An 11,122-nucleotide genomic window follows, 5' to 3' on the forward strand; every position below is an offset into this window, starting at 1 on the left:
GCGGGAACCTTTTGGGTTGTCGGCCTTCTTCTTGTGGTTGCTGCGCGAGCTCTCTTTTGCGATAAAGAGAAATGCTATTTCTCTCGACCAGCTATGTCTATGAGCCCCTGGGCAACCCAAATTACACCAAAAAGAGAAAAACCAGTGCCTGCTTTGCATTCTTGTGAATTTATTTGTTATTTTTGTTGTATTTCCAGGCCTTTCTTTCTACCACAGCTCCGTGTGGCCTTCTTCGGCTACCAGGAACGTTGTCCATCGACTTGGTGAACGCAAGGCGATCTTACAGAATCGATCCCCCAACCGGTTCACCAGCACGTTAGGCAATTAATCTCACTTCCCATTTTATTTTGTTCTTGATTACCAGGTTAACTTTAACGATTTATTTTCCTGTTTTTTAAAAATATCTTGTTCCATTTTTTTGAAGCTGCTCCCATCCAATTGGATGTGTGGACGTTAAGATTAATCTTGCTTGGCACCCGTGCAGAGCATGGAGGGGCTGCCACTGCCCTACAAAGAAGACGAGGACGTCGAGTTTGCCGACCTCTCCGCAGCCACCACCAACTGTACTCACTCAACCCCTTCTCTGCATACCATTTGCCCCATGCGCTTGAGCGTGGGTGCGGTGCATCGAGGCCTCAACGCTGTGCGTGTGCGTGTGCGTGCGTGTGCGTGCGTTTTACTTTGCGTCGCGCTGCTGCGGAACCGACCAGATAACGAATTGCACAACGGGCTCGATGATGCGGGTGACGGTGACATTGTCGACGACGGCGAAGGCGACGGCGGCGGCCCGGTCGTCGTGGACGAGGAGGAGGTGGAGCGCGGCATGAAGGAGTTCGAGGAGAAGCTCAAGCTCAGCTCCTTTTCGCGCAAGCGCGAGCTCGAGAAGCAGAAGCGGCTGAGCCTGATGATGGCCAAGTACTCCTCGCTCTCGCCCTCGTCCTCCGCCTCGGGCACGCCCGGCTCGCCCACCTCCGCCGCCCGCGCCGCCTCGCTCCTGTCCGGCTCGTCGGCGTCGCCCTTCGCCTCGTCGTCGCTGACGCCCCACGGCGCGTCGTCGTCGCTGTCGTCGCCGATGACGTCAGCATCGCCGCTCCACGCCTCGTCGCCGTTCTACGAGGAGGAGACGGGCGAGCGGAGGCGCGAGCTGGAGGAGCTGCGGATACGACTCGCGGCCAAGGACACCGAGATCAAGCGGCTCATCCGCGAGAAGCAGGAGGAGCGCCGGAAGGCCGAGGAGAAAGAGAAGACGCGGCGCGAGGTCGAGGAGAAGTGGCAGGAGAGCATCGCCGAGATCGAGGTAACGCACCGCACTCACCGCACACACTCGTGTCCGCACTTCTTTGTTAACTAACGCACGACACACACGACACACATCACCGCACACGCACTCAGTTGCTGAAATCGTCGCTGGAGAGTCAGCAGATCATTTTGAAGGACCTGCAGGAGAAGGAGGAAGAGCGTAAGGAGAGAGAAGCCGAAACCGAGGCCGAAAAGGCCTATTTTCACCAGGAGCTCGAGGTATTACTCATTTTATTGTTTATATTTGTAATTTTTTGTTTATATTTGTTATTATTATTATATTTGTAATTTGTATTATTTTTTTGTAGTTTATTATTATAAAATTGTTATTTGTGCTCATCGTTCGCCGTGTGCAGCAAAAGCTGAGAGAGAAGGCGGAGGATCTCGAGGAGGAGCTGATTTTCCGGGAGGAGGAGGTGAAGAAGATGGAGGAGCAACTCACACAGCTCGACGAGGAGCGGGAGCGGGAGAAGGGCCTGGCGGCCAAGCTCAAGGCCAAGCTGGCCGACCTCACCAAAGAGCTGGCGGCGCGCGACAAGGAATTCAAGGAATTCAAGGCCGCCAAGCAGGACGCCCGCGACAAGGAGTCCACCGAAAAGGACAAGCGGATGCAGGAGCTCGAGGCCAGGGTCAAAAAGATGCAGAAGGAGCGCGAGCTCTACAAGAAGATGAAGGCCGACGCGGCCCAGCGCGACCGGGAGCTCAAGGAGGTCATGGCCGCGACGCAGACGCTCAAGGAGGGACTGGGCCAGGCCAAGCAGGAGCTCGAAGCCCGGGCCGACGACGAGCGCCAACGGCTCGACGAGCTCGAGGCCTTGCGACGCACCCTGGCCGAGCGCGAGAGTGAGGCCGAGGCCCTGCGCGCGTGGAAGGCCCAGCGCGAGGCCGAGGCGGAAGCTGAGGCGCGCGCCCGGGCGGAGGCGGAGGAGCGCGAGCGACTTGCGTGGGAGGCCAAGCTCGCCGCCGCGCTGGCCGAGGAGCAGAGCGCGCGCGAGCGCGACACCGCCGAGCTGCGACGACAGCTCGACGCCGCGCTCGCCCAGCAGCAACAGGACAAGCAGAAGGAGGACGAGAAGGAAAAAGAAAAGGAAATGGAACGAGAAAAGCAAAGGCAGCAGCAGAAGGCCGACGAGGAGGCCGCGGCCGCGGCACAGCGAATCCACTCGGCCTCGATCGCGTCGATGATGGGGAGCTCCGTCACGCGGGAGCTGGTCACGGCCGCGCGCGAGGAGCTCGACATGGTGCACTACCTCACGGCCGAGGTCGAGGCCATGATCCACAAGAACGAGGCCGAGGCGGTGGCGGCGGACGAGGGCACCTACGCGGTGTGGAACGCGCGCAAGAGCGAGGCGCTGGCGGCCATCAACGACCTCAAGCAGTGGAGCGAGAAGGTGGCCAAGTACGCCGAGGAGGCCACCCAGAAGCCCAAGGATATCGTCCTCCAGGAGCGCCTCATGGGCTCGCAGAAGCAGATGGGCAAGCGCTTCGAGAAGATGATCGCCCTCTCCCTGCCCCTCTCCCCCTCGCCCACACGGTACCCCCAACTTTATTATTATTATTAGGATTCGTAATTATAGTATTTTATAGTATTTATATTTGTATTAATACGTTTGTTTATGTTTCTATGTTAGGCAGGAGCAGCTGCGGACGGCGCTGGAGACGCTCACGGCGCTGCACAAGGATCAGGACGAGGAGGACGGCTCGGAGTCGCTTCTGGGCGGTAGCGACAGTCTGAACTCGTCGTCGTCTTCCGTGTCGCTCTCTTCGTCGCTTAGCGAGCTGCCCGCGGTGGCCCCGACGACGAAACCACCACCGCAGCAGGAAGAGGCCGCGAAGAACATTGAGACGACGCCGGCCGCGGCGGCTGCCGCTGCGGTGCCATCGCCAGCGGTGGAAGTCGCGGTGAACGGGGCGCCCGCTGAGGCTAGCCAGCCATCACCGCGCCAAGGGGCAGACCAAAGCGCGAAAGCGACGACGGAGAAGAGCGAAAACGAAGCTTCACCGCAAGTGGTGGAACAGAAGGTGGCGCCTGTCGCCGTGCGATCGGCGGCCGAACCCGCGGCGTCGAACGGTGGCGGAAAGGGCGGCAAGGGCAAGTCGCCCAGCGTGATCACGCTGGCGCAGAAGACGGTCGACAAGGTGGACCACGTGCTGGCCACACTGCGCGGACCCGACAGCGCCACGGCCGACAAGCCCGCGCTGGCCAAGGAGATCATGGAGCGGACGCAGAGCCTGCTCGACGGGATCAAGCTCGAGATTAATAACAAGTCCACCGACACCAACGTCCGTGCCCAGCTTTCCCAAGCCGCCGGCCTCCTCCGAGACAAGTCGACGCAGCTCAAGATCATTTCGTCGGTGCGTTCACACCGATCGGGTCCCGATCACGGGCAGGTCGAGCAGACGGCGATCGAACTCAGCAAACAAGTCAAGGTACCGCGCCTCCCTCGCAGCAACACAAAGCACTGAGCACACTGCGAACTCATCATTTCCTTGACACCAACAACAACCAGGAATTGATCAACGTGCTCATTGTAGCGTCTCTCAAGAAGCGAGTGGCGGCCTCGCTCAACCAGGTGGCCGCTGTCAAGCGCGTCTTTGCCGTCTTCCAGAGCAATCAGAGCTAGAGCTGGTAGCCCTGTGTTGTACACACATCCACAAAATACACACATTATGATTTTTGCTCCTTCTCCCTTCTTTATTGTTCATCTTCATCATTGATCTTGATCTTTTTCTCCATCACCACCTGCATGCACCTGCAAGCACACACTCGCTTTGGTCTCAAAGTGAGGAGAAGAAGAACACCAAGAAGAGGCTCTGGCATGTGCCTTGCGGGAGGTTGCACGAATCGTGCACAAATTCCTCAAAGCAGTATTTTTCTGCCGACAGGGAAAGCCGAAGAACTTACTCACACGTCGTACTACATCGATAGATGGACACGCCACCGGCTGCCGCGGTGGTTCGAGCAGTGCCCTCGCACGGCGGGGTGGCCGCGTCTGTGGCAGCACCGTCCGCGTCGTCGCCCGACACAGTATGGAACCTCCTGTGGTCGTCCCTCTGGCCCACCTCCCGCCCCACCCGTACGTAATATATAAATTAATCTTATCTTTTTTAATCTCTCATATTATATTATTATTATTATTAGTATTATTCGCCGTATTTATTATGGTTCTAATATTATTAAATTTACATTTTTAATAGGCGGTAGCGGGCGAGGAGGAAGGGGAGGGCGTGCGAGGCAGCAGAGCCTGCTCCTCCCGCGTGCCCTCAAGACGGTGGTCACCACGCTCGACGACCCGCCGCCGCCGCCGGACCCCGCCACGACCACCACGACCACCACCTCCTCCACCACCTCCGCGTCCGCCTCGGCCTCGTCGGCTTCGTGGTTCAGCTGCATTCAGCTGGCCCTGTGGGTGCGTACAGGCCCTCCCGCCGCGGCACCACCAACAGCCCTCCCACTCACTCCCGTGTTGTGTGTCGTGTGCGGTGTGTGCGGTGTGTGTCGTGTGTGTCGTGTGTCGTGTGTCGTGTCGCAGGACAATATTTTTGGACCACGGGTGGAACAGGTATGGCACAGGCCCTCGTCGACGGTGTCGGAGGACCTTCTGATCACCTTTGCCCGCCACTCTCTCGTACGCACGACACGACACGACACGACACGACACGACACGACACGACACGACACGACACGACACGACACGACACGACACGACACGACACGACACGACACGACACGACACGACACGACACGACACGACACACGGACGGGTGGGTGGAGTGGGCTGACAGTCAGAGTGCGATCTCTCGGGTCAACAGAGCGGGGAGCTGGGCGAGGAGGAGGAGGAACTCAACGATCGCCTGGAGACCAAATTCCACGTCTTCGCCGAGATGGGTGCGCCACGCCAACCCATCCACGCACAACCGCCGAAACCGTGTGCTCACACTACGTGCGTGCCATTGGCGTGTGCCGTGTGTGCGGTGTGTGCGGTGTGCTGCTGTATACGTGCGGTGTGTGCGGTGTGCTGCTGTGTGCTCCAGGGTACATTATGCTGGCGGTGATATTCACCGGTAAGATGCGGGGCTCGGTGTCCAAGTTCTCGTTTTCCCTCCTTACTCCGGTACCGTGTGCCGCTCTGCTCTGCTTTCTTGTCACCACTACTGCCCCCACCTACCAGAGAGTGTGCGCGTCGCACTCACCACAACCGCACACGCAACACGCAACACGCACCACCGCACACCGCACACGCAACACGCAACACGCACCACTGCACCACCGCACCACCGCACACACGCCATCACAGCACTCGAATCTCACACGCTACCTGCTGGTGCACCACATCGTCGAGGACCGTCTGCTCCAGCTCGTCGCCTCCCTCCGCACCCTCATGATGCGCGTACTACTCCCCATCCGTGTGCGTGTGCGCGTTCGTGTGTGCGTGTCGTGTCATGTAGTGCGGTGTGTGCGTTTGCGGTTGCGCGCGTGTCGTGTCGTGCAGTGTACACTGGCTTGAGCGGCGGGAACGGTGTGTGTCCAGGGTCGAGAGGCGGAGCAGGTGCTGGGCAAGTTCTCCGCGCTGCTGCCCCAATTCGTGTCGACAACCGAAGGTCTGTTCCGGTTGGGCCTGCGGCCCGCGGACCCCGCCCGCACCTTCTTCTGCAGGGACCACCCCCGATTCGCAGCCTACGACCCCACCTTCCTCCACCGGTACTCCCGTCCCCCCCCTCACCACTCTGCTTCTCCCACATCTATGCCCCCCCTAACCGTGTGCGATGGTGCGTGTGTCGTGTCGTACATCGTGTGTGTCGTGTCGTGCGTCGTGTGTGTGCGCGCTAGGGCAATTACGTCGCACCTCGTGACCCAGCACCACACCGTTGTCATGGGAAGCGACCTGGAACTGGTCAACGCTGTACGTGCTTCGCAGCAACACACAACACACACGACACGCTCAAGACACACGACACACACGACACACACGACACACACGACACACGCGCGGTTGCGACTCACGAGTTTCGTGATGGTCCACGCGTGGATGTGTCGCCACAACAGTGGGTGGACTCGCTCTCCCTGTTCCTCCGCAAGAGCGAACTGCGCCTCTCCGCCCGCGCGGGACCCGGCGCCGTCTTCGTGCCCGATCTCGTCCTCCAAGGCCTGCCTCACGTACATGTACTCCGCTCACCCGCAAGCTTCGCAGGCACCACTTTAACCGTACCGCGTGTGTCGCGCGTGTCGTGCGTCGTGTGCCGTGCGTGTCGTGCGTGTGCGGTGTGTGCGGTGGTGTGAGTACAGCAAGAGTTGAAGGACGAGGCGGTGATCTGGTGCCGCGGCCCGCTCACGGTGATCGACCTGGACCAGGAGCGCGTGCGGCAATCACTGCCGCGCCACCAGCACGCCGCCCTGCGCCGGGACTACTTCGACGCCCTCCGGTTCGGCCAGGGTCCCGCCCCGCTCGCCGCCTCGCCCACGCCCCTCGACAAACCGCGCCCGCTCCTCCCCGAGTACCTGGCCACCGCCCCTCTCACATACTCTTAATTCCTCCTCCAAGCCCCGCAGCTGCTGCGACTGCCCGTGGAATGCTAAGCATGCGGTCATTGTTGTGCATACCCCTCCCAGGGAGGGGCTGCTGCGCGATTTCGGCGGGGAGTGGTCGGGCTGGGTGGCCGAGGTCATGGAGGAGGCCTGGCGCCTGCCGGTGTCGACACGGGAGGGCTTCGTGCGGCAGGCCATGCGCATCCTCACCCGACGCGCTGCGCTCCTCGTCAAATACGTCGACTACCAACTGTACGTTGCCTGCGCGTGCGGTGTGTGCGGTGTGTCGTGTGTCGTATGCGGCGTGTGCGGTGTGGTGTCTGACGAGAAGAGCAATGTGCAGGGCGAGGACCAGCTTCGTGGACATGGGCCTGGTGCAGAGCATGCGCGCGGAGCTGGAGCTGGAGCCCGAACAGGACTTCCTCGTGGTACTCGCCGTGGCCGAGCGGCTCTCGCCCGGCATCTACACCACGCTCGTCGGCAACCCAGCCGCGCTCGAGGACAAGTTCATCGAACTCTTCGAAAGTTTTTGATCACGACACGACACACACCGCACACAACATACGAACACACAGAGTACGAGAACAGGAGCTGGAGGGAAAATAATCATGATTCGTCTGCAGCTCAGCATCGCAGTGTACAAGCGAACATGTTTTGTGTGTGTTGTAATGTGCGTCGTGTGTCGTGCCCTGGTGCCTAGGGTCGCGCTCGTGCGCCTCCATTCCGCTTTGTGCGCTTGCCCTTGCCGCGCGAGCCCTTGCCACCGCCACCACCACCGGCGTTGCTGTTGCTGTTGTTGGTCCGTCGCTGGCCGCCCGTTGATGGTGAAGACGAGGAGGCCGACGAAGGTTGAACGGCGGTCGCTGCGGACGAAGGCGACGACGTTGTCGTTGTTGGCTGGGGCGGGACGAGGGACTGGCCGAGCACCCAGTTCATGCCGTTCCACCTCTGCGTGGTGGTGACCTTCTTCATCGAGATCTGCGACTGGCACAGCTGCGAGAGCTCGACGGCGTTGTCGTCGTTGAGCTGCTTCTTCTGCTGCCTCTGAGCGAGCCCGCCCGAGGCCTCCAGCCGCCGCCGGAACTCCTCCACCTCCCGGTCCTGCTCGGCCTTCAGATCCGGGTCCAGATCGTCCTCCTCCTCCCAGAACTGCGGGAACTCGGTGAACTGCGCCAGCTTCGCCGCCAGCCGGCTGCCGCCCGGCGCCACCACCTCGGCCGCCTCAGCGGCCACCGACGCCGACGCCTCGCTCGGTTCGTCTGGCGGCACGGCGGGGCCGTTGCTGCTGTTGTCCTCCGGTCCATCGCCGCCGCCGTTATCTTCGGGCGCAGCCGTCGCCGCGGCCTTGGCGGCCTTTGGCTTACCACCGCCGCCGCTGCCGCCGTTGTTGTTGGCCTGCGGCGGCTGTAGCTGCGATTGTTGGTTGAGCTTGGCCTCGCGCTCCTCGCGCTCCTTCTCTTCGCGCTCGCGCTGTCGCCTCTCCCGCTTGCGCTGCTTCTTCCGGGCCTTGGCCGACGACGAAGTACCGCCGCCGCCGGCCGAGGCCGACGACGAGGCGAGTGTCGACGCCGACGAAGACGACGACCGGTCGTCACTTTTGCCGCCGCCGCCTCCTCGGGCCGGCGTCTTCTTGGTGTTGTTGATAAAGGAGAGGAGCTCGTCGAGGCTGCGCTGGTCCTCGACGGGTCGCGGCGGCGACTGGGCCTTCACGTCGCGCCCCATCCCGCCCGCGTGGCTGCCCATGCCGTTCGTCACGTGGGACTGTCGTGTCGTGTCGGACGCACTCTCCAGCGTCAGAAATAACGACTTGAATTGAAAAAGAAAGAAAACGAAAACGAAAACGAAAGCAAATGCAAATGCAAAAGAGAGGAGCGCGTACGCGGATGCTGAGTTTGCTTCGGAGCTTCTCGCGGGTCGACTCGGCAAAATGATCGCACATGAGATAGTGCGAGTGCAGGCAACAGCAGTGGCCTGAGTGCGCACGATTAGAGGATGAATACGCGAGTGCGCGCGTGCTTGTGTGTGCGGTGGGGTGCGTGTGTGCGGTGAGGCGAGGTGCGTGTGCGATGGTGTGTACCTGCGTGTTTCGTCTTTCCGTTTCGGGGATCGGTCCCGCACGTGTTGTGGCCCGGCGCCTGGCAGTGCGGAATGGCCGCAGAAGCGGGGATGCTGGTCTCGTACTCGTCCTCGTCATCTTCGTCGTCGTCGTCCAGCTCCTCGCCCTCGTCGTCCTCGTCGTCGTCCTCATCATCGTCCAGCTCCTCGCCCGTCGAGTACATCGAATGCCCCGACGCCATGGGATCACCTGCGCGCCGCCTCGGTCAGTCAAGGCCAAAACTCACACACACACACACACACACACACACACACACACACACACACACACACACACACACACGCACAACACCACACACACCACACACAAGGAATGTGTGAAATGCAACGGGGGGGCATACCATAGACGCAGGAGGCCGAGCAGCACGGGTTGTGGTAGGGATTGACGCCGGCGGCGGCCGCGGCGTGGCCGACAAAGTCAACGCTGGCGGCCGCGGCACCGGCTACGACGTGTCGCGTGTTTGTGTGGGCCGCGCAGCAGTCCTCACCCTTCTTGGTCATGGCCGACAGGTGCTGGTGGAAGCAGAACGGACAGCTGTGAATATGCTCCTGTATTACAGGAGTGTGAGGAGAGAAAAGAAAAAGAAATGAAGACGTCAGCTATCAACAGGTCGCGGCGTTAGGGCGACGAGGGCGGCGTACAGCGATGGCTTCGGGGTCGATGTCGGGGATTTCGCCGGCGCGGTGCTGCTCCTCCAGTTTCTGCCACCGCCGCTGGAGCTGCTGACACTCGGCTCGCAATCGGGCCTCCCGTTGCTGCGCGACACCGACGGACGTCAGCTCGCCGCACGCACGCACGCACACCACCGCACACACGACACCACACACACAGAGAGAGAGAGAGAGAGAGAGGATAAAATACAGACCTTCTCGAGAGTGTATTGGTCGAGTCGCTTCTTGAGCTGCCGCCACCGGGAGCGGGTCTCCTTGAGCTTCTTCTCGAAGTTCATGTACTGCTGGAGGACCGGATCGCTCCGCTTGAGTTGCGACTTGAGGCGCGGCAGATTGATTTGCAAAATGGGGTCCAGGTAGACCGTTTCCCAGAACAGGCCCTGTTGCGCACATGTGTCAGCGACGATGAAGGCGATGATGGCGACGATGATAGCGGCGATGATGAAGGTGGGGTTACCTTGTTGACATCAGCAAAGGTGATGTCGAACTGCTTGAGGAAGCAGTTGTGAAGGTAGATGAAAACGCCGTTGAACACCTCGTTCGCCGCGCAGAGGTCGTCGTACTTCTTCTGCACCGCGAGCAAAAACTTGTGCGCCCGGTCCACGCTCGCCACTGTTCACGCCGCGACCATCAGGAAACCGTCATCACACGCAGAAGAAGAAGAACTGGGGGGTGTAAGGCCGCAACGGTACCAGAGGTGGTGGAGAGCTGAGCGACGAGGCGCTCGCGCAGGACCTCGAGCCAGTTCTGGGCCTCCTTCTCCAGCTTGCGGAAGAGCGTCTCCGGGTTGTGCTTGCACAGCCGGTAGACCATGTTGTAGGTCCGTTCGAAGGAGATGCTGAACCCTTCCTCGTACTCGTTGTTGGCCTTCACCTCGGCGTAGATCTGCCGCACCACGTTGCGCAGCTCGTGCCAGCACTGCCGCCGTTCGGCGTCGGCCTTGGCCGTTTGCTGCCCCATGCCGAGCCGCACGACCGACACACGACACGACACGAAGAGGTAAGAAGAGAAGATGAGCAATCAAAAGTGATTCGATTATTTGTTCTATCTAATCAATAAAAATCGGCAAAAGCGAATGGAATCGAAGTCGAAAGGGTTTGAGTGCTCCGGTACCTCAGCGGAGGGGAGCGGGATAGCGGCTTGTTTGATGGCGGTGCTGGCCTCCGATGCAGCTAAGGCCAGGGTGGCCGGCGCCATGGCATGGGCAACAGCATGCCCGACCTCGTGTAGCGTGTGCTGCTGATGTTGGCGTGCATGCTGCGAAGTGGTCGGTTTTGCCTGATCCATCATCGCCAATCTCCTTAATGTCTGTTCATTTACCTGCTGCGCCTTGATATCTTCAAGTTTAGCGGCCATGAGGTTGTACGCCAACCTTGATCCTTGAATACGCAATAATCCAAAAGCAGAGCCGGTGATCCTCCTCCTGCAGCTCTGTGTCTATGCCTCCTTTCCTTCAATCTTAAGATCCCCCAACGCTTGTTCCTCTGTGTTGATCGAATCCCAAATGCT

General features: G+C 60.4%; 3 protein-coding genes across 3 annotated transcripts; 2 read left to right on the forward strand and 1 right to left on the reverse strand.

Annotated features, from left to right (window-relative positions):
- Positions 1–487: 487 nt before the first annotated feature.
- On the forward strand, positions 488–3,923 carry ACA1_175580 (uncharacterized protein; the record flags this gene model as incomplete). Its single annotated transcript, XM_004356730.1, has 6 exons — positions 488–617; positions 711–1,297; positions 1,393–1,518; positions 1,656–2,833; positions 2,931–3,729; positions 3,810–3,923. The coding sequence occupies 6 exons, from the start codon at positions 488–490 to the stop codon at positions 3,921–3,923; spliced, it is 2,934 nt and encodes a 977-aa protein (XP_004356783.1).
- Positions 3,924–4,228: 305 nt separating this feature from the next.
- ACA1_175590 (uncharacterized protein) lies at positions 4,229–7,359 on the forward strand (the record flags this gene model as incomplete). The annotated part of the gene is made up of 12 exons (XM_004356731.1): positions 4,229–4,376; positions 4,498–4,709; positions 4,863–4,928; positions 5,113–5,188; positions 5,335–5,414; positions 5,598–5,708; positions 5,832–6,001; positions 6,131–6,203; positions 6,347–6,457; positions 6,587–6,795; positions 6,911–7,078; positions 7,170–7,359. 12 exons carry the CDS (start codon positions 4,229–4,231, stop codon positions 7,357–7,359), a joined length of 1,614 nt encoding a protein of 537 aa, XP_004356784.1.
- A 1,452-nt stretch (positions 7,360–8,811) lies between these two features.
- ACA1_175600 (uncharacterized protein) lies at positions 8,812–10,810 on the reverse strand (the record flags this gene model as incomplete). Its single annotated transcript, XM_004356732.1, has 7 exons — positions 8,812–9,131; positions 9,283–9,490; positions 9,584–9,697; positions 9,808–9,993; positions 10,071–10,225; positions 10,306–10,564; positions 10,727–10,810. 7 exons carry the CDS (start codon positions 10,808–10,810, stop codon positions 8,812–8,814), a joined length of 1,326 nt encoding a protein of 441 aa, XP_004356785.1.
- Between the last annotated feature and the right edge of the window lie 312 nt (positions 10,811–11,122).

This window comes from Acanthamoeba castellanii (genome assembly GCF_000313135.1).
Source record: "Acanthamoeba castellanii str. Neff unplaced genomic scaffold scf7180000084741, whole genome shotgun sequence".
Lineage (NCBI taxonomy): Eukaryota > Discosea > Longamoebia > Acanthamoebidae > Acanthamoeba > Acanthamoeba castellanii.